The following is a 21,819-nucleotide window of genomic DNA, read 5'->3' as shown; positions in this document are numbered from 1 at the left end:
AAAGAGGTCACAAAAATCACAGTACGCAGAAAAATCTTTCATTTTTTTGTGGTAGAGTAGATTTATTTTTTTGAGTGTCTTATACAATTTCTTGACACCATTTTGCTGAGTTCCCCAAAAAATATATACAGACGACATTTTTTACAGTGTGGTATATCTGTGACACACCTTATACATTCGTTTGGGCAATTTGGGCATTTTAGACCATTTTTTTTCCTGTCTGTTATACTACTTATATAGAGCACTATTTTGCATTGAAAAAAAATTAAAAATACAGGCCACATATTTGGCAGTGGGGTATTTCCATGACAGGCCTCATATCTGCGTGCTTCAAGTTTGGGCATTTTAGGTTGTTAATCCATTTTTTTCCCTGTCTGTTACTCTACTTATATATAGCACTATTTTACATTGGAAAAAAATTAAAAATACAGGCCACATATTTGGCAGTGTAGTATTTCCATGACAGGCCTCATATCTGCGTGCTTCAAGTTTGGGCATTTTAGGTTGTTAATCCATTTTTTTCCCTGTCTGTTACTCTACTTATATATAGCACTATTTTACATTGGAAAAAAATTAAAAATACAGGCCACATATTTGGCAGTGTAGTATTTCCGTGACAGGCCTCACATATCTGCGTGCTCCAAGCTTGGGCATTTTAAGCTGGTATTCCACTGTTTTTGCTGTCTGTTACTCTAATTATATACAGGACTATTTTGCAGACCCCCCAAAAAATACAGACCTGGACAAACGAACCGCAAAATGTGCCACACACATGCACACGGAGAACAGTGCACACGGTCCTCCGTGTGCACAGACGGATGCCGGGCTAGTAGGGCTATTGTAAGCACGGTTCCCCTGCGTGTGATGCTGAACGCGGCTTTCATCCATTCTCTCCTCATATCTGCGTGCTCCAAGTTTCGGCATTTTAGGCCGTTCGTCCAGTTTTTTTTCCTGTCTGTTACTCTAATTATATACAGTACTATTTTGCAAACCTAAAAAAAAAATTACAGGCCACAGATTTGGCAGTGTGGTATTTCCGTGACAGGCCTCATCTATCTGTGCTAAAAATTTGGCCATTTTAGGCCTACATGTTTTAGTGTTTTTGCGGTCTGTTACTCTACTTAGTGACACCAATTTGATAACCAAAAAACCCCATTTTTAACTACAATCCAGAAAGTTTAAAGTGTGGTTTTACCGCACACGCATCACATACAAGTTCGATCCCAATTCAGCCATTTGTAGTGAACGTGTAAAATATTCTAGTCAATTTACAATGGGCAAGGCGCATGGCAAGGGATGGGGAAGAGGACGTGATGGTGAATGCTGAGGCTGTGGGCAAGCTGAAATTGGGCCACAAAAAAACCACCCACATCTTCTCGCTGGGCCTTAGTGTCCGAAGTCCTAGGGAACTGCAGCAAGACAGCACTATTGAAGCCAGAGCGGTGTGAAAAGGTTGTTGGTTGGATAGCGGATAATAATTCCAGTTACTTGGCCACCACCACCATCACCCTGTCTTCCACACAGTCAAGTCTGAGTAGCTGTGAATCTGGACCGCATATTACTCACCTTGATCCTCCTTCCTTTCACCATGCTGAGTGCCCTGAGACAACTGATCCCACTTGAAGCGGGGCAAGATGAGATTCCATGTAGTGATGACCAAATATTTGAGCAGCCACGGTCACAAGAGGTGATGATGATACACAATTGCCAGAAAGTCAAGAGGAGGACCAGGGTGCGGAAGTGGAAGATGAGGTGGTGGATGATATAGTAACTGACCCAACCTGGCAGGAGAACATGCAGAGCGAGGACAGCATCACACGGGGAGGGAGGCGTAGCACCCCTTCATGTAGGAAGAAGCAGTGTGGTGGCTGCAGACAGAAGGCGGGCAACAGTCCCCCGTAACACCAACATGACAGAAGTTGCTAGTCCAACTGTTAGGTCTTCCCAAGTCTGGTTATTTTTTAAAGACTCTGCCTATAACCACAAACAGGCCCTTTGCAACACCTGTCATGCCAGCATCAGCAGGGGTAGCAAAACTACCAGCCTTACCACCACCAGCATGATCAGGCACATGGCAAAGCACCTGACTTTGTGGCCCAACTCCAGACTCCAGGAACAGTGTCTGCGGTTGATACCACTGCTTCTTCCACTGTTGTGCGTGCAAGCCAATCCCCTGTCCACGGTGCATGCGAAGATGCCTCCTGCCCTGCACCTGCCGTTGCCTACACTCAAATAGCACCATTATCAAGCGCGTCCACATCCTTTTCCCAGCACAGCCTTCAGTTGTCCATACCCCAGTCATTGGAACGCAAGCGGAAATACACAGCCAACGCCCCACAGGCCACAGTACTAAATTCACACATTTCTAGTCTGCTTGCGCTGGAAATGTTGCCTTTTAGGCTCGGAGAAATTGAATTTTTCCGCAACCTGATGGTGGCGGCCGTCCCAAGGTACTCGGTCCCCAGTTGCCACTATTTCTCCTGCTGTGCCGTCCCGGCATTACACAACCACGTGTCCCACAACATTACCCATGCCCTCAACAATGCAGTTAATGGGAAAGTACAACTAACCACGGACACGTGGACAAGTGCTTGTGGCCAAGGTCGGTACATCTCGCCAACGGCACACTGGGTTAACACAGAGGAAGCTGAGACCGAGTAAGACCTTGGGATGGAACACATCCTCCTGACGCCAAAGACTGCAGGCCCTATGTCAATCAGGGTTGCCCCCACAGTCTACAGCTCCTGCACCTCCTCCTCCTAGAGAGGCGGCAGGCCGGAGTCCACCTTGTGAATACCATATGACGGACAGGGATGATCGACTATTCCTGATGAAGACCGGTTTCGCTATTTTTTTGGGGGGGGCGGGGGGAAGATTTGCATCGATTGAATATCCTCCCAGGGCTTTCTTTTGGTATTGATTTAGTTAGACTAAATTTCACACATCTAAATAGGAACCAAATTTTTGTCAAAGGTAAAAGGTTAGTGGATGGGTAAAGGCTTAATATCTTCAGGTTCAAAAGTTTTAGTATACAAAAAATATGGTACAGGTGACGCCGATTATTTATGGAGATGGTAATGTTGAGGAGAGCCATAAGATGAATTACTTAATTAACCTCATGACGTAAGAGATTGAGAGAAGCAACCCATAGCATGTACTGTTTAACCTTACAAGCTTTCTCAGATCAAAAGTGAGACCCTAAAGATGGCTGCCATTTCCTGTCTCAGCATACCATGTGGCTGGTATCCAAGATAACGCCCACCCTGATGACCTCATGGATCCACCCACAGTGACGCCCACCTTGATGACCTTATGGACCAACCACCCTGATGACCTCATGGATCCTCCCATGGACTTGCTCAATGCCCAACCCACTAACCAATGGAATGCATCCAATCACTCCCATTTTAAAGCTAACCGAGCCCCCTTACAGGGGATATATAACCATGTGTCCTGACTAAATAAAGCCTTTTGGAGCTGAGCCATAGATTGATCATGGAGAGTTTACATCTGACTGTGTTGTCATATGTTTATTTCTTTAGTGCGCACCTGATCAATATCCATTAGGCCAGGAGTAGGCAACTAGAGAGTGAACATTTTATTAAATGTTCAACCCAACAGTAATATTATATAAACAGTATTAATGGCAAATCTAATAGAATTCCACATATTCAGTGTGTAAGCAGGTTGCGGGATGCAGTGACGCAATGGAGGCAGAGCAAGGGTTAACAGATTTACAATTTATTTGGTACAATGAAGAGGCTCCCCGCAGGGAGATAATAGTTAATTTGAAAGAGAAAGTTATACTGTAACAATAGTCCAGTTATCAAACTTACCATGTCCTTAGCTTCCTCAGCTGCAGATGATCCGTTGGGGGGTTGTAGTACCGGCAATGGCTGGCGTAGTGTCCTCAGATGGGATCCCAAAACTAATGGTCCAACTTCTGGCTGCAATGGCCGGTCTCTGGTTTTAATCGTTGAGCCCCTAGACCATAAGCCTGTGCAACTGAAGAGAGCTGCAGAGATCCTGGTATCAAACGTGGTCTGATGCACGCTGTCCAGCAGAGGGGACCGCAACTTAATGTCCTGTGACCCGTTTCTCCTGCACAAGCACGTTCTTACCACCCTCAATGCCCCGCTGGAGTGTCCAGGAGGCCTCGGCCGCAATGCGTCACGGCGCTGCTGCTCTGGGTGCGGCGCGCGCTGCTCACCCTCCTGCACTCTCCCTGACGGCGGGAAACTCCGTGCCCCTTCATGCGCTTTCTGCTCTGTATTCTGTCTAGACACGCCTCCTCTTCCAGGGTCATGGGGCCTGTCCATCCCCTATTCCTTCCCCCGGGCAACATGGGACGCAGCCTCGACAGTTCCAGACCTGGCTCATTACAAGTACCCGCAGAGCGGTCTTCTTAACAAGCGCATGATAAAATAGTCACTTTTACCTTGATTGACAGACTACCTAATACATTCAAAGATCATTCATACCACCCCTTTCAGCACACTCGGGTATGCGGAGTAGTTTATTTCACACTGACTGTCTCATCCCATTATCACAGCGTCACTTATGGCCAGAATCATTTTAAATACTTTTGGATTTCTACCCACTTACGACAAACAAGAAGTCATTGTCTTACGAATATATAAAATATTACATTTACTTCATGTCCAGTCTTGTCAATTAGACAAACCACCAATAAATACCTTTTACTAGCAGCCATCACCGGATTTTGGTTGTTACATGACATGACTGGTTCTTCGTGTACATTTACATTTGGAGTATATTGGTAAGATTTCAATTAAACAATTTTCTCGTCATGACAATTGATTGGTAATGTCACGATCATAAAATTAAAATAGGGTATTTTTTGTTTTGTTTTGTTTTTTAACAATCCTATATATGCATTACGCCTGTCATTGTGTTTCTTAGGTGTAACTAGATATTAGTGGACAGGTCAGGTGAACAACGCTTGATCACTGGCGGCCCCACCACTAGGGCGCCCATCAATCACTGTGTAGAGAGGTTTCCTTAGTTCCCATTTAGTCTGTGAAGGCAGCGTGCATACTCAGCCTCCGATCCATTTAAATTACGTCTTAGTGCTGTAGTGCATATAATAAGGAACCGCCATCCAATTTATTGTACTGGTCCCAGTGGAAAGGCTTCCAGCAATCAAACATTTATCACCAATTGTGTGGATAGGCGATAAATGTGTTTGATTGGAAAGTCCCTTTTAAAGTAGAAGCATCATTAAACAGGAATTACTGATTGCCAATCACTTCTAGGTAGAGGACTTTCTACTGTAAAAATCAATAGAATTTTTAAGGCTTTACCTCTTTTTTCAGAATATACAAAAAAATACTAATAGTATTTTGACGAATACTGGACAAGGAACACAATTATAGGGGGAATACTAAGCTAAAATGCTCATCCAGCATTATAAATGCAGAACCTTCTAATAAAGATAGTAACTTGTTGGCAATCGACATTCAACTTTTAATTTTGCAAACTATAGAAAAATGAGACATGGCATCTGATCCATCATTATGGTCACCATAGTCACCTTCGATCCATAGTTATGGTCAACATAGTCCCCTTTCTCCAAGATCCTCAGTATACTTCCCTCCACTTTTCCTTATTAAACTCCTTAAAGATTCTGTCCAGGCTTGGGTCAAGTCTGCAGTCACTCTTGTGTGCTGTCAGGATTCTCCAGTGCCAGCGCCAAGAGCGGGCAGGCATGTTACTGCAAGTATGTGGAATCCATCTGAAAAAAACCTTCGTAGTGGTTTCTTTTAAAGGGTCTCAAGAAATTGTCTGTCAGAATTCATAATGATGCCAGAAAACTCATTAAATGCTAAATCTGCTTAGTTGTGCAGAAGTTATTCCCTGCTACTGATCATAGCACCCAGGATAGGGAAAGAAAGAATCGTAGAACACCGACTTTTCTTGAGATCATTTTTTGGAAACACCAGGTACCAATAATTTGGAATATGGAAGGATAGGTTCACATTAATACAGTGATCTCCAGCTAGCACTACATTGGGGTTTCTGTCAGAATCCCATAAAAACTGCATTCACTTGAATGAAGCCAAAGGAGTCACTGTGGACACTGACTGACCTCCAACCAGGCAGAGTCTTTTTCAGACATGAAAAAAAAAAAAAAAAAAAAAAACACACACACACACGGTCTAAACCCTGTTTTTTGGGGGGGATTCCAACAGAAACCCCAACATAGTGCTCTACAGAGAGAACTGTATTAATGTGAAACTAGCCTCAGACCTTTTAGACTATGTGCACACGCTGCGGATTTTGCTGCGGATCTGCAGCAGTTTTCCATGAGTTTACAGTAAAATGTAAACTTATGGAAAACAAAATCCACAGTGCACATGCTGCGGAAAAAACTGCGTGGAAACGCTGCGGTTTAGATTCCGTAGCATGTCAATTCTTTGTGCGGATTCCGCAGCAGTTTACACCTGCTCCTCAATAAGAATCTGCAGGTGTAAAACCGCAGGTGAAATCCGCACAAAAACAGCGGAAAAACTGGGGTAATTCCGTGGTAAATCCGCAGTGCGGTTTACCTGCGGATTTACCAAAATCAGTGCGGAAAAATACACGCACCATTCCGCAGCGTGTGCACATACCGTTACTATGCGCAAATATTTCTTTTTTCATAAAACATGGTTTAGTTGAGATATCAAAGCAGATTTAGATCTCAAGCTCAACCTTTCATAATCATATGAAGACAGAACATCATATCAAATGCACAATGGTGGAAGCTTAGCTACTAAAGTCTTCCAGCTCAATAATATGTGAACCCATACATACATATCTGACTATATGATAATTGTATTACAAAATTGTGATCATTAAGGTTATGTAATAACAGTATAAGGAATGCAAAACTAAGGTATAACAAAAACCTTACATGTCTTGGCAATGCTGAATGAGACCTATGAACAGAGCTGTAATTTAATAGGTATGCCATGGTGAAACACTGGGGATAATTGGATGAAATTATAGTTTAATGCTTTACCGTAATTTCCTTTTTCACCTGCCTTGACCTATTGTGAATAAAATATTTTCTCTAAAGTATTGTACTACACCACAAAGTACCATTACAACCATCCTTTACAAACCTAATTCACATTTTATGGCATCTGAACCTTGTATTTTTATTTCTGCAGTTTTCAAACCAAGCTTATGCAGCGCCCCAGAGTCCTGGTCGTTGCAGTAACGTCACTCTGCCACTAAGGGAAGTGCTGTTATGTCTGATTGCACTAAAGGAGTTCACCTGACCAGGTATCACAGTCACACATTGCACTTCACACTCCGGCCACCAGGGGGAGCAAAAGGCACTAAGTATCAGGCCACTCCTCACACTCTGGTAAAACTGGGGGTTGGATAGGAAGTTAGAACAGAACGCAGCCTGGGAGAGCTCCAGGGAGGACCTGTCAGGGGTGGGTTCCTGGCAGGTACCTAGCAGAAGGACAGAACGTAACGGAGCCGCGCCTGCACTACCTTGCGGCGGCATCCTAAGAAAGGACATGAAGCGAAGAATATTGTGGAGAAGTGAGAAATGAGATCACAGCACAAAGGAGAGCCAGTAGGAGTCGTGCCCCGAGAAGGGCAACATCCTACTGAGGCGCGTAGCCGGTGACCAGAACACCGAGGAAGTAACTGACTCCAAGTACTACTTCAAATACCGCAGGACAGTTGACTACAGGTTGGCTGTCTACCATACATCACCTAAGAAGATGGAGCGCCCCCAGACACAGGGCCACGAGTTCTCGGTAACGGGCCTCTCTGGTTTGGTTCTGAGGCTGTCACGGTGGCTAGACCCGGTCCGCGACCTTGCTAAGGGGCGTCCAATAAAGGTGGTACAGTCTGTCAGGGATTCGTGACGCCACCTGTGGTGTTCGGTCAGGGTGACCGACGCTGCTGTGGGGTCCGCTGGGGTGATGGAATGGCAGCTGGATGGTATAACTTTCCCACAGGTGAAGTATGTCCCCAGGGCTTCCCAGTAAGGTGGATGGTGATGGTGTGAGGTGCAGTCAATAACGAGAACACAAGGTTGCAGTCTCTTTACTGAAGACTTCAGGATCCTCAATCCAGAGCACTCTTAACAGGGCTTTCTGAGACCGGCCGGTCCGATGGGCACATCCAGAGTTCCCTTTGCAGGTGGAAATCAGTGCCTACCACTAGCGCCTGTGTGTTGTAGTGCTACCCTGCTGAGCATTCGGAATAGTCCTCACAACTTCTGTTCTCGTTCGTTCTTTCTAATTCTCTCTCGCTTGTTCCAGATGTTACTAGTTTCTCGTCCCCCAGGTATGTTATGGCTAGGACGCACCCGTATGACGGGAAGGCTCGGAGCTCTTCCGGGACCCTAGAGACGCCCCTCTCCACGCGTTTCCCCCCATGTCTTCGTAGGAAATTTAAGGTAGACAGCCAACCTATAATTAACTGTCCTGCGGAGTTCAAAGTAACGCCTAGAGTCAGTTACTCCCGCGGTGTTCCGGCCACCGGCTACGTGCCTCAGTAGGATGTTGCCTCGGTCTCACGGCATGACTCCTACTGGCTCTCCTTTGTGCTTGATCTCGTTTCTCACTGTTCCACAATATCCTTCCCTTCGTGTCACTTTCTTAGGATACCGCCGCGGGGTGTGCAGGCGCGGTTCCGTAACGTTCTGCTCTGTTCGCTAGGCACCTGCCAGGTTCCCATGCCCGACAGGGACCCCCCTGTGTCTTCTCCCTACAACACCCCCTGCCACGGGATGTTGCCTGAATCCAACCCAGTTAGCTTCTGACTAACTTCCTATCCAACCCCTAGTTTTACCAGTGTGAGGAGTGGCCCAATAAATAAAGCCTTTTTCTCCCCCTAGTGGCCGGAGTGTGAAGTGTAATGTGTGCTGGTGATACCTGGTCAGTAGAATTCCTTCAGTGCCATCAGACGTACCATCACTCCTCTTAGCGGCAGAGTGTCATACTGCAACGACCAGATCTCTGGGGCGCTGCAAAGACATAGGGGGCAAAAGTGGAGAGGGGCGTCTCTCGGGTCCCAGAGTATTTCCGAGCCTTCCCGTCAAACGGGTGCATCCTATCCAGATAAGCTTGGGGAACGGAGAGAGAGAAAGAACGAATACGAAAGTTGTGAGGACTATCCCGAATGCTCAGCAGGGAAGAACTACAACACACAGGCGCTAGTTGGTAGGCACCGATTTCCACCTGCAAAGGGAACTCTGGATGTGCCTTCGGACCGGCCGGTCTCAGACAGCCCTGTTAGCAGTGCTCTGGATTGCGGATCCCGAAGTCTTCAGTAAATAGCTAAAGAGACTGCAACCCTGTGTCCTCGTTATTAACCGCGCCTCACATCATCACCACCTACACTACTGGGAAGCCCTGGGGATATACTTCACCTGTGGGAAGGTATTCCATCTAGCTGCCATTACATCACCCCAGTGGACCCCCAAGCAGCGTCGGTCACCCTGACCGAACACCACAGGTTTCGTCACTAAACCTTGACAGACTTGTATCACCTTTTATTGGACGCCCCTTAGCAGGGTCACAGACCGGGTCCAGCCACCGTGACAACCCTAGAGCCGGGACAGAGAGGACCGGTACCAAGTAACCCGCGGCCCTGTGTCTGGGGGCGCTCCACTTACATAGGAGGTTTTATAGTTTTTTAGTGGTCTTAAAATGCAAGAAGAATTATGGGGTCTTCTGTGGCTACTTAGGACAGGAAAATATAGGGACAGTGCAGTGAATCCTGCTCGGGGTCTAGATTAACTTCTCTTGCAAGATCCGCGACGAGACAGAACACTGTTGTAGAGATTGACGAAAAATTTATCAAAATTTTTGCAGTTAAAGGAAAGCTTAGAATTTTACAATAATAGAAAATAAAATCGCAGTAAAAATATGTAGCATTAAATAAAGGACAAGTGCTATGACCTTGAATTACCCAGAGCTATAGCATAGCCTTGTGTCACCATTTCTTCTAGGTACCCTTTGGCAAAATCTTAGCAAGGCCAAATTACATCCAGCACTGGTGCACATCGCTGCTGCAGAGGCTGAGCACATTATTAAGAACTAGCTATTGAACCCGTTCTACGCCCGGGTGGCGAGCATTTATATTGGTATATGGTCTCCATCCTGGTATGTGCTGCTCCATCCTGCGTCCCCATCCTGTCATGTGCTGCTCCCATCCTGCGTCCCCATCCTGTCATGTGCTGCTCCATCCTGCGTCCCCATCCTGTCATGTGCTGCTCCCATCCTGCGTCCCCATCCTGGTATGTGCTGCTCCATCTTGCGTCCCCATCTTGTCATGTGCTGCTCCATCCTGCGTCCCCATCCTGTCATGCGCTGCTCCCATCCTGCGTCCCCATCCTGTCATGCGCTGCTCCCATCCTGCGTCCCCATCCTGTGATGCGCTGCTCCCATCCTGCGTCCCCATCCTGTCATGTGCTGCACCCATCCTGCGTCCCCATCCTGTCATGTGCTGCTCCATCCTGCCATGTGCTGCTCCATCCTGCGTCCCCATACTGCCTCTAACCCGCTCGGCGCCGAGTGCTGGGGGGCCTGAGCAGGCGGGGACACCGGCGCGCTGTGGGGGTCAGGTGCCGGTATCGCCGCCAGCTCAGGCCCCCCAGCACTTACTATATTCACCTGTCCTCCGTTCCATCGCTGAGCGCCGCCATCTTCCCGGTCTCCTGGCTGTGACTGTTCAGTCAGAGGGCGGCGCTGGCGCGCATTAAGCGCGTCATCGCGCCCTCTGAACTGAAGGTCACAGGCCGAAGACCGGGAAGATGGCGGCGCTCAGCGGTGGAACGGGGACAGGTGAATATGGCCGATACTCACCCTCCTGGCGGTCCCTGCTTCTCTGTTGGAGATCGCGGTGTGCGTTCAGTGTGAACGCACACCGCGATCTCCCGGGACCGTCACTCTGTGAGGCCCAGACTGCGCCGGCGCTTGCGCAGTCTATAAAGGCTTCGGACAGAGTGACGCTCCCAGCGTTATATTATAGATATTGTTCAAAGCCAAGTAGCCTAGAGCAGAGTCCAGTACACCATCTTCAGGTATGGCTACATAAAACTTTTATTTTTGTGTCTTATGTAATTAAATATAAATAAATACAATTTTTTTTTTATACCCACAAAATTTGCACTTCTGTTGTGTCCTGATGAGGATTGTTCTTCACAAAATCCAACCAGGGTATTATTAGACTGTATTCAGTGTGACTATACAGTGCACACATAATTACAGTAATTGAAATAGTAAAAAGGAAGTGATGAGCGATCGTGTTCCGATGAGGTGTTATCTGAGCATGCTCATGTGCTGAGTGTCTTCGGCGTGCTTGAATAGTATGTCCTAGTCCCTGCGGCTGCACGGCGTGCTAGAATAGTATGTCCTAGTCCCTGCGGCTGCATGTCTTTCTAAAGTAGGTAAACATGCAACAGCACCACAAAAAAAAAAAAAAAAAAGAAGTACAGTATCGCAGCCCACTCGCAAAGTAGAAGGGGCTCCAAATGAACCTTTCCGTATTCCTCCAGGCCAACAGGACACAGTGAGGGTCAGGAATCAGTGGCCACTAGTGATGAGCGAGTGTACTCGCTGCTCGGGTTTTCCCGAGCACTCTCGGGTGGCCTTCGAGTACTTGTGACTGCTCGGAGATTAAGTTTTTGTTGCCTCAGCTGCATGATTTACAGCTGCTAGCCAGCCTGAGTACATGTGGGGGTTGCCTGGTTGCTAGGGAATCCCCACATGTATTCAAGCTGTCTATCAGCTGTAAATCATGCAGCTGAGGCATCGAAAACAATCTCCATGCACTACAAATACTTGGACACAAATACTCTGCCCTTCTATGAGGGCATGGGGAAGATCAGTCTAAGGGCTCATCTCCACTTGTGTGAGAAAAAAATGGTCCGATTTACGGACTGAAAAAACTGATGTAACGTCTGCAAGTGCCATGCGAGTGCCATGCGAGTGTCATGAGATTTTTTTATCGCAACATCCGTATGACATCCGTATTGCCGTCCGATTTTTACGCACGGGTCTCCTTTGAAAAGCCGGTAATTCAGCACAGAGTACAGTAAAATCACAGTGACAGGTTAGATGAGAGTAGATATATACACATAGAATAGGTACATATATATATATATATATTTAATACAGCGCTAGATAGCTTAAAAGCTGGTAATTCAATTACCGGCTTTTGCTTTCTCCTTCCTAAACCCGACATGATATGAGACCTGGTTTACATACAGTAAACCATCTCATATCACCATTTTTTTTGCATATTCCACACTACTAAGGTCAGTAGTGTGTATATGCAAAATTTGGGCGTTCTAGCTATTATATTTAAGGGTTAAATGGCGGAAAAAATTGGCGTGGGCTCCCGCGCAATTTTCTCCGCCAGAGTAGTAAAGCCAGTGACTGGGGGCAGATATTAATAGCCTGGAGAGGGTCCATGGTTATTGCCCCCCCCCCCCCGGCTAAAAACTCCTGCCCCCAGCCACCCCAGAAAAGGCACATCTGGAAGATGTGTAAAAATTATTTTAATGAAATAAAATCAAAGGTTGTTGTAATATTTTATTTAACGCCCAATCCAATCACTGAAGACCCTCGTTCTGTAAAAGAAAAAACATAATAAACCAACAATATACTTACCTTCCGCAGATCTGTAAAGTCCAACGATGTAAATCCTTCTGAAGGGGTTAAAACATTTTGCAGCAAGGAGTTCCGCTAATGCAGGCTGCTCCTCGCTGCAAAACCCCGGAGAATGAAGCTAAATATAGATCAATGAGCTATATTTAGCTTCATTTGCGGTGAGGCGCCCTCTGCTGGCTGTTCATAGATCGTGGGAACTTTCCTAGAAAGCTCCCAGGCTTTCTAGGAAAGTTCACACGATCTATGAACAGCCAGCAGAGGGCGCCTCACCGCAAATGCAGGTAAATATAGGTCATTGAACTACTTTACCTTCATTCCCTGGGGTTTTGCAGCGAGGAGTAGCGTTGCATTAGCAGAACTCCTGGCTGCAAAATGTTTTAACCCCTTCAGAAGGATTTACATCATTGGACTTTACAGATCTGCGGAGGGTAAGTATATTGTTGGTTTATTATGTTTTTTCTTTTACAGAACGAGGGTCTTCAGTGATTGGATTGGGCGTTAAATAAAATATTACAACAACCTTTGATTTTATTTCATTAAAATAATTTTTAATAATGTGTGTGTGTTTTTTTTAACCCTTTCATTCAATTGGATTAATAATGGATAGGTGTCATAATTGACGCCTTTCCATTATTAATTAGGCTTAATGTCACCTTACAATAGCAAGGTGGCATTAACCCTTCATTACCCCATATCCCACCGCTACACGGGAATGGGAAGAGAGTGGCCAAGTGCCATAATAGGCGCATCTTCCAGATGTGCCTTTTCTGGGGTGGCTGGGGGCAGGAGTTTTTAGCCAGGGGGGGCCAATAACCATGGACCCTCTCCAGGCTATTAATATCTGCCCCCAGTCACTGGCTTTACTACTCTGGCGGAGAAAATTGCGCGGGAGCCCACGCCAATTTTTTCCGCCATTTAACCCTTAAATATAATAGCTAGAACGCCCAAATTTTGCATATACACACTACTGACAGTAGTGTGGAATATGCAAAAAAATGGTGATATGAGATGGTTTACTGTATGTAAACCAGGTCTCATATCATGTCGGGTTTAGGAAGGAGAAAGCAAAAGCCGGTAATTGAATTACCAGCTTTTAAGCTGTCTCGCGCTGCAATATATATATATATATATATATATATACCTATTCTATGTGTATATATCTACTCTCATCTAACCTGTCAGTGTGATTTTACTGTACTCTGCGCTGAATTGCCGGCTTTTCTAAGGACACGGGTGCGTAAAAATCGGACAGCACTCGCATGGTGCGAGTGCTGTGCGTTTTTTCTCTCGCACCCATTGACTTGCATTGGCGAGTCTCGTCCGAGAATCTCAGCAATACGCAGCATGCTGCGATTTTTTTCTCAGCCGACACAGATTTTTCTCAGTCCGATTTCGGCTGGGAAAAAAAAAAAAAATCGCTAATGGATTGTCACCTATTGAAAAACATTGGTCCGAGTGCAATCCGATTTTTTATCGGATTGCACTCGTCTGTTTTTCTCACAAGTGGAGATGAGCCCTAAATCTAGAGCCTCAAAGAGTGGATAATCAGACGGAAAATCACCAGAAGAAAACCACATAGAAACACACATTGAATCACAAAACCAGCAGCAAGACACCCATTCGTTCATGAGCTCTGCGTAACTACCGATCGGCAGCTTTCTGTGTACTCTGTGCATAGGCAGAAAATTGTCAATCAGTGGTGTGGGTTAGAGTTGAGCGACTTTTACTTTTTCGGATCGAGTCGGGTTTTGCGAAACCCGACTTTGTCAAAAGTCGGGTCGGGTGAAATCGGCCGATTATTGCGAAAAGTCGGGGGCCGACCGAAACACGAAACCCAGTGCAAGTCAATGGGGAATCAAAGTCGGCAGTGAGTGGAGGACAGGAAAACACCTACAGTGCCCATTTTAATGCCAAAAACATCAATTCTTATTTCTTAAGCTTGTCAATCTTAATTTACATTATAATAATAGTTAGGCATTGAAAACTGGGGGTCATTTGGCTAAAGTTGTGGGGGGGTAGGGCTGGCTCAAGATTTTCGTGGGCCCAGGAAATGCGGAATACGTCACGGCGGTGGAGCAGGGAGAGGTAAGTATTTCAACTTTGCAAGTGCTGTGATCCAGAGCAAGCAGGGGGGCACACTCGTTGGCACTGGCACAGGGCACCTCATAGTACAGCGGTGTGTTTGACGGCAGGTGGCACCTCCCACTGCCAGAGACGTCGCCAATGAGTATCTCCCCCCCCACCTGATGAAGGAACCTGCACTTTCATCTGCACCTTCCTCTTTGTCCCCGTGTAAGGTGGTGTAGTATGCGGGAAGGGGAACCTGACTTTCAGCAGGGTCAGATTCTGGCTGTGTAGAGTGCAAGGGGAATGTAGTGGTCTGGGTCAATGTACCAGCAGACTCATCTAGCAGTGGCTGGGCAATGGGCAGGATGAGGAGGAAACACAGATATAGGCCCAAAATGAAAAAGTAGGCTAAAAGCAGTTCAAAATTGGTAACAGGACTAAACAGGACCCCTGCATATTTTAACCATCATCTATCATTTCAACAAATTTGTATTGGCAGTGCCATTGAAGGATTTAACAGCACAGACTACACAGTGGTGGAGCAGGGAGGGGTAAGTATTGCAAATGGTAGAGCACTGTTCGAGCTGGGGGGGGGGAACACTCTCTCGTGGGTGGCGGTACTGGCACAGGGCCCCTCATATTACGACGATGTGTCTGACGTTGGTTGTGCACCACCACCGTCAGACACTTCATTGTACTGCGAGGGACCTTGTGCCAGTGCCGTCGCCCAAGAGTGGGTGCTCCCACCTGTCCAGGCAAACGGCACTCGCACGGGTGCTTGCGCCAGGTGGTGACCACGGCCCTGTGGGGGGAGTCAGCCCATTTAGGGAGGTATAAAAATGGCCTATGGTGGACATTCAGCAGCTGCAAATGGAGGAATTGTAGCAGTCAGTAAGAGGAGGCCAAAAGCAATACATTTTTCATGCAAGCTAGGTGTCAGCAGGGGAAAGTGGGGCAAAATAATTTGAAATCCATGATTGGTTCATTTTAATGAAGGTTAGATCATCAATATTCTGGGTAGCCAGACGAGTCCTTTTTTCGGTCAGTATTGAACCAGCAGCACTGAAGACTCTTTCTGATAGCACACTAGCAGCTGGGCAAGCGAGCTCCTGTACTGCAACACAATGTAAGTGGCAGAAAGTGGCTGGCTGATATACACCAAACTAACAGGACTGAAGTATATCCACTTTGTGAGAATTTGAATCTCCCTTTTTTTTTGGGGGGGGGGGGGGGAAACTAAACCAAAACTCAGGCCCAGTGTATAACACTACACAATGTAAGTGGCAGAAAGTGGCTGGAAGATATATGAAAAAATACAAGGATTGTAGTACAATTTCTATCTCCCTACAATGATCTCAGGAAAAGTATGGCAGCAATAAAAAAGGACTGCTGCACACAAAAGTGTGGACAAATAAACAAGATAACTGTGCAGAAAGGAGCAACAGGATTTTTGCTTTTAAAAAAAGCAGTTGGTTTGCACAGCGGCGTACAAACAGCAATGGAGCCTTATAAGCCTTAGGCCGGCGTCACACTTGCGAGTTTTACGGACGTAAGAGCGCAGAATCTACGTCCGTAAAACTCGCAAAAAATACGGCACAATTATTCTCTATGCCCCTGCTCCTATTTGCCGTATTTTACTGATCAGTATTATACGGCTTTCTACGGCCGTACAAAATCGCAGCATGCTGCGTTTGTCACCGTACTGCGCAAGAAATACGCCAATGAAAGTCTATGGAAGCGTGAAAAATACGGATTACACACGGACAAGCAGTGTGACTTGCGAGAAATACGCAGCGCTGTTAGAGAGAAAAGCCGGCAATTCAGTGCGGTGTACAGTAAAATCACACTGACAGCTTACAGTCCAATAGGTAGAATAAATGTGTACACATAGAATAGATAGATATATATATATATATATATATATATATATATATATATATATATATATATATATATATATATATATATATATATATATATATATATATATATATATATATATATGTCAGTGAGACACATATATGTATATATATTACTATTTATTCCAGCGCTATACAGCTTGAAAGCCGGTAATTCCAATACCGGCTTTTTCTTTCTCCTTCCTAAAACCCGACATGATTTGAGACATGGTTTACATACAGTAAACCATGTCTTCTCTCCATTTTTTTTGCAGATTCCACACTACTAATGTCAGTAGTGTGTATCTGCAAAATTTGGCCGTTCTAGCTCTTAAAATAAAGGGTTAAATGGCGGAAAAAATTGGCGTGGGCTCCCGCGCAATTTTCTCCGCCAGAGTAGTAAAGCCAGTGACTGAGGGCAGATATTAATAGCCTGGAGAGGGTCCACGGTTATTGGCCCCCCCCCCCCTGGCTAAAAATATCTGCCCCCAGCCACCCCAGAAAAGGCACATCTGGAAGATGCGCCTATTCTGGCACTTGGCCACTCTCTTCCCATTCCCGTGTAGCGGTGGGATATGGGGTAATGAAGGGTTAATGCCACCTTGCTATTGTAAGGTGACATTAAGCCTAATTAATAATGGAGAGGCGTCAATTATGACACCTATCCATTATTAATCCAATTGTAGTGAAGGGTTAAATAAAACACAAACACATTATTTAAAATTATTTTAATGAAATAAAAACAATGGTTGTTGCAGTATTTTATTCAACGCCCAATCCAGTCACTGAAGACCCTTGTTCTGTGAGTAAAAAAACATAATAAACCAACAATATACTTACCCTCCGCAGATCTGTAACGTCCAACGATGTAAATCCTTCTGAAGGGGTTAAAACATTTTGCAGCAAGGAGCTGTGCTAATGCAGGCTGCTCCTCGCTGCAAAACCCCAGGGAATGAGGCTAAAAATAGATCAATGATCTATATTTAGCTTTATTTGCGGTGAGGCGCCCTCTGCTGGCTTTTCATAGATCGTGGGAAATTACCTAGAAAGCCAGGGAGCCAGGGAGCTTTCTAGGTAATTTCCCACGATCTATGAACAGACATTAGTAGTGTGGAATCTGCAAAAAAAATGGAGAGAAGACATGGTTTACTGTATGTAAACCATGTCTCAAATCATGTCGGGTTTTAGGAAGGAGAAAGAAAAAGCCGGTAATTGAATTACCGGCTTTCAAGCTGTATAGCGCTGGAAAAAATATTAATATATATACATATATGTGTCTGACTGACATATATATATATATATATATATATATATATATATATATATATATATATATATATATATATATATATATATATATATACCTATTCTACGTGTACACATTTATTCTACTGTAAGCTGTCAGTGTGATTTTACTGTACACCGCACTGAATTACCGGCTTTTCTCTCTAATATATGTGTCTACTGACATATATATATATATATATATATATATATATATATATATATATAGACAGTATATATATATTTTCTTTTCTTTTTGGGACACATGGATCACTTCTATAGCGGTATGTTGGTTTTGCTAGCCTGCGAGAAAACCACGCAGTACGGATGCCATACGGATTACATACGGAGGATGCCATGCGCAAAAAACGCTGACACACCCTGCCTACGGAGGAGCTACGGACCACTTTTTTCGGGACTTTTCAGCGTATTACGGCCGTAATATACGGACCGTATTGTTTTACGCTGTGTGTGACGCCGGCCTTATAAGGCAGCCTAATAAGCTACAGAGCTGATGCACAAAAATATAACCTCCACTGTCCCTGCAAAGAAATGGTGGTGTTGGACAGTGGAAATCGCTACAGCACAAGCAGTTTCGGGGTTAATCTTCCCTCCCTAACTATGTCCCTTCTTCTGACGAAGCGGCAGCAACCTCTCCCTATGCTAAGATCGGCAGAAGTAAGATGGCGGATGGCGTGCACGCCCCTTTATAGCCCCTGTGACGCCGCAGAAAGCAAGCCAATCACTGTCATGCCCTTCTCTAAAATGGTGGGGACCGAGACCTATGTCATCACGCTGCCCACACTCTGCGTCCGCCTTCATTGGCTGAAAAATGGCGCTGAAAGCATCATATAAAACGCGACTTTTGCGCGCAGATCGGCGACCTCATAGCCGATCCCACACTAGGATCGGGTCGGGTTTCAAGAAATCCGACTTTGCCGAAAGTCGGCGATTTTTGAATTTGTCCGATCCGTTTCGCTCAACCCTAGTGTGGGTGGCGTCTGAGAGCTCAGCATTCAGAGAATTTTAAGATCTGTAACAGAGTAAACAGTGACTTTATCAAAACCGCAGCAAACAGCCTATTAAGTGACATCAATGGAATCAGGCTCTCTGCCCTACATGATATTGCACTTACATGGGTAATCAAAAATCTGCTGACAGATACCCTTTAACCCCTTCCCGACATATGAAGTATAAAATACGTCATATGATGTGTCTCACCCTTTAATGTGGTCTCCGACGCTGTGCCCACAACTTTTCCAGCACATGACAGCTGATTTCATCACCTGAAGTGCCCCTAACAACCGCGTGTGGAATCGCAATCCACCCATGGCTGTTAACATGTTAAATGCCGCTGTCAATATCTGACAGTGGGGTTTAAAATGTAAGCGCGTCACTAGCTCTCCTTGTCTGCTCCTTTGTCACATGACATGGGGGGGCAATGGGTTGTGCAGGAGCTTCTGCATAGCTGCAGCCCAGCTTTGTGTAGCACAAGTGATCAGGAGATCACTTTTTAACAAACTTAGGATTTTTTTTTTAACCACCTAAATTAAAAAAGAACCTAGACATGTGGTTTGGCATCTGTGAGCTTGTAATGACCTGGAGAATCATAATGGCAGGTCAGTTTTAACATTTAGCGAACAAAGTACCATATATATTTAAAAAAAAAAAAAACGAAAAAAACAAACACACACAACACAATTGTGGAATTGCACTTTTTTGCAATTTCACCACACTTGGAATTTTTTTTTCCTCCTTTTTCCAGTACATGGAAAATTAATGGTGTAGTTCAAAAGTACAACTTGTTCTTCAAAAAAAAAAAAAAAATTATGGCTCTTTGAACGGGGAAAGCGAAAAACAAAAAAAAAGCGGGCCAGGGTGTGAAGAGGTTAAACCACATACATGACATTACCTGCTAGCACCCCAACCCCCCAAAGAACAACCCAAAATATAGACATGCTAGCTAGACAATCATACATTTCACATGGCACACAAGGAGCAATATGAAAAACAAAAATCCCAACTTGATTTGCAGGAAGCCATTACCTGTGCTCTTCTGTAGTACTGTTTGGTTATTGTCTGGTATCGCTCTTGACCAGCCGTGTCCCTATGAAAACATAATGTTCTGGAGTTAATAGATCAAATGTCACAAGTATCAAATCATTTCTATTGAAGCTTGTGACATGATCATAATTATGTCCATTCCGCTAAGTTCTACCATTACGGGTGATCACGTTGTGATGATTCAGACCCTGACACCAAGTCATGCGGCTTTATATGCACGAGGTCTCGTCTCATTCTGTGGATAAACATGAAGATTGATTTTTCGTCAGTCTAATTCTCCATCTAGACAAGTTCTTCGGCACAAATAAGAAATTTGCTTTGCTCTGTTATGTCCCATACAGCGGTGTACACAAAGATGTGCATGGAAACTCTTATCTGTTAATTGAGCAAACTCGTATATCAGGACAACATGTCCAGTGAGATACGGCTGAGCGAGCGACTGGTGAACAGGTGTCAAAATAAAGACTGGCTGTAAAGTCAGAAAATCAATACCCAGTATATAAATTATAGGCCGACTCTTTGGCACCACTAAAGGGTCCACCTCCGAACACCCCATTATGGATTATATCAAGAATTCATCTGCACAAGGAACGTTAATTAACTCTGTGCATTTATTGTTAGGTCTTTTGCAATGATACAAAGTTACAGCTTGTATTATAGGCCTGTAAATTCACAATTTATTTAAGAACGCCTTTACATGTGCCATTTTGATGCCGTTTGACACCTACTTGTAAATTTGGAGTGGATTATAAAGGAGACATGCCGATTTTTTTATATACAGTGGGGCAAAAAAGTATTTAGTCAGTCAGCAATAGTGCAAGTTCCACCACTTAAAAAGATGAGAGGCGTCTGTAATTTACATCATAGGTAGACCTCAACTATGGGAGACAAACTGAGAAAAAAAAATCCAGAAAATCACATTGTCTGTTTTTTAACAATTTATTTGCATATTATGGTGGAAAATAAGTATTTGGTCAGAAACAAAATTTCATCTCAATACTTTGTAATATATCCTTTGTTGGCAATGACAGAGGTCAAACGTTTTCTGTAAGTCTTCACAAGGTTGCCACACACTGTTGTTGGTATGTTGGCCCATTCCTCCATGCAGATCACCTCTAGAGCAGTGATGTTTTTGGCTTTTCGTTTGGCAACACGGACTTTCAACTCCCTCCAAAGGTTTTCTATAGGGTTGAGGTCTGGAGACTGGCTAGGCCACTCCAGGACCTTGAAATGCTTCTTACGAAGCCACTCCTTCGTTGCCCTGGCGGTGTGCTTTGGATCATTGTCATGTTGAAAGACCCAGCCACGTTTCATCTTCAATGCCCTTGCTGATGGAAGGAGGTTTGCACTCAAAATCTCACGATACATGGCCCCATTCATTCTTTCATGTACCCGGATCAGTCGTCCTGGCCCCTTTGCAGAGAAACAGCCCCAAAGCATGATGTTTCCACCACCATGCTTTACAGTAGGTATGGTGTTTGGAGGAAAAAGAATACTGAGTTGCATCCATCAAACACGACAAGTTGTGTTTCTACCAAACAGTTCCAGTTTGGTTTCATCAGACCATAGGATATTCTCCCAAAACTCCTCTGGATCATCCAAATGCTCTCTAGCAAACTTCAGACGGGCCCGGACATGTACTGGCTTAAGCAGTGGGACACGTCTGGCACTGCAGGATCTGAGTCCATGGTGGCGTAGTGTGTTACTTATGGTAGGCCTTGTTACATTGGTCCCAGCTCTCTGCAGTACATTCACTAGGTCCCCCCGTGTGGTTCTGGGATTTTTGCTCACCGTTCTTGTGATCATTCTGACCCCACGGGGTGGGATTTTGCGTGGAGCCCCAGATCGAGGGAGAT

At 45.0% G+C, this 21,819-nt stretch overlaps 1 protein-coding gene across 1 annotated transcript in view; it reads right to left on the bottom strand.

The window, feature by feature from the left end:
* The window catches only part of RAB15 (RAB15, member RAS oncogene family), a 122,270-nt gene that overhangs the window by 56,174 nt on the left and 44,277 nt on the right, over positions 1–21,819 (bottom strand). Inside the window, exon 3 of the mRNA XM_069731749.1 lies at positions 19,946–20,006. Within this exon, the coding sequence (XP_069587850.1) occupies positions 19,946–20,006 (61 nt within the window). The remainder of the gene's footprint in view (positions 1–19,945; positions 20,007–21,819) is intronic.

This window comes from Ranitomeya imitator, chromosome 1 (assembly GCF_032444005.1).
Source record: "Ranitomeya imitator isolate aRanImi1 chromosome 1, aRanImi1.pri, whole genome shotgun sequence".
NCBI classification, from domain to species: Eukaryota; Metazoa; Chordata; class Amphibia; order Anura; family Dendrobatidae; genus Ranitomeya; species Ranitomeya imitator.
Note: the sequence above shows the minus strand (reverse complement) of the source record. Positions and strands in the feature narration are given on the sequence as shown.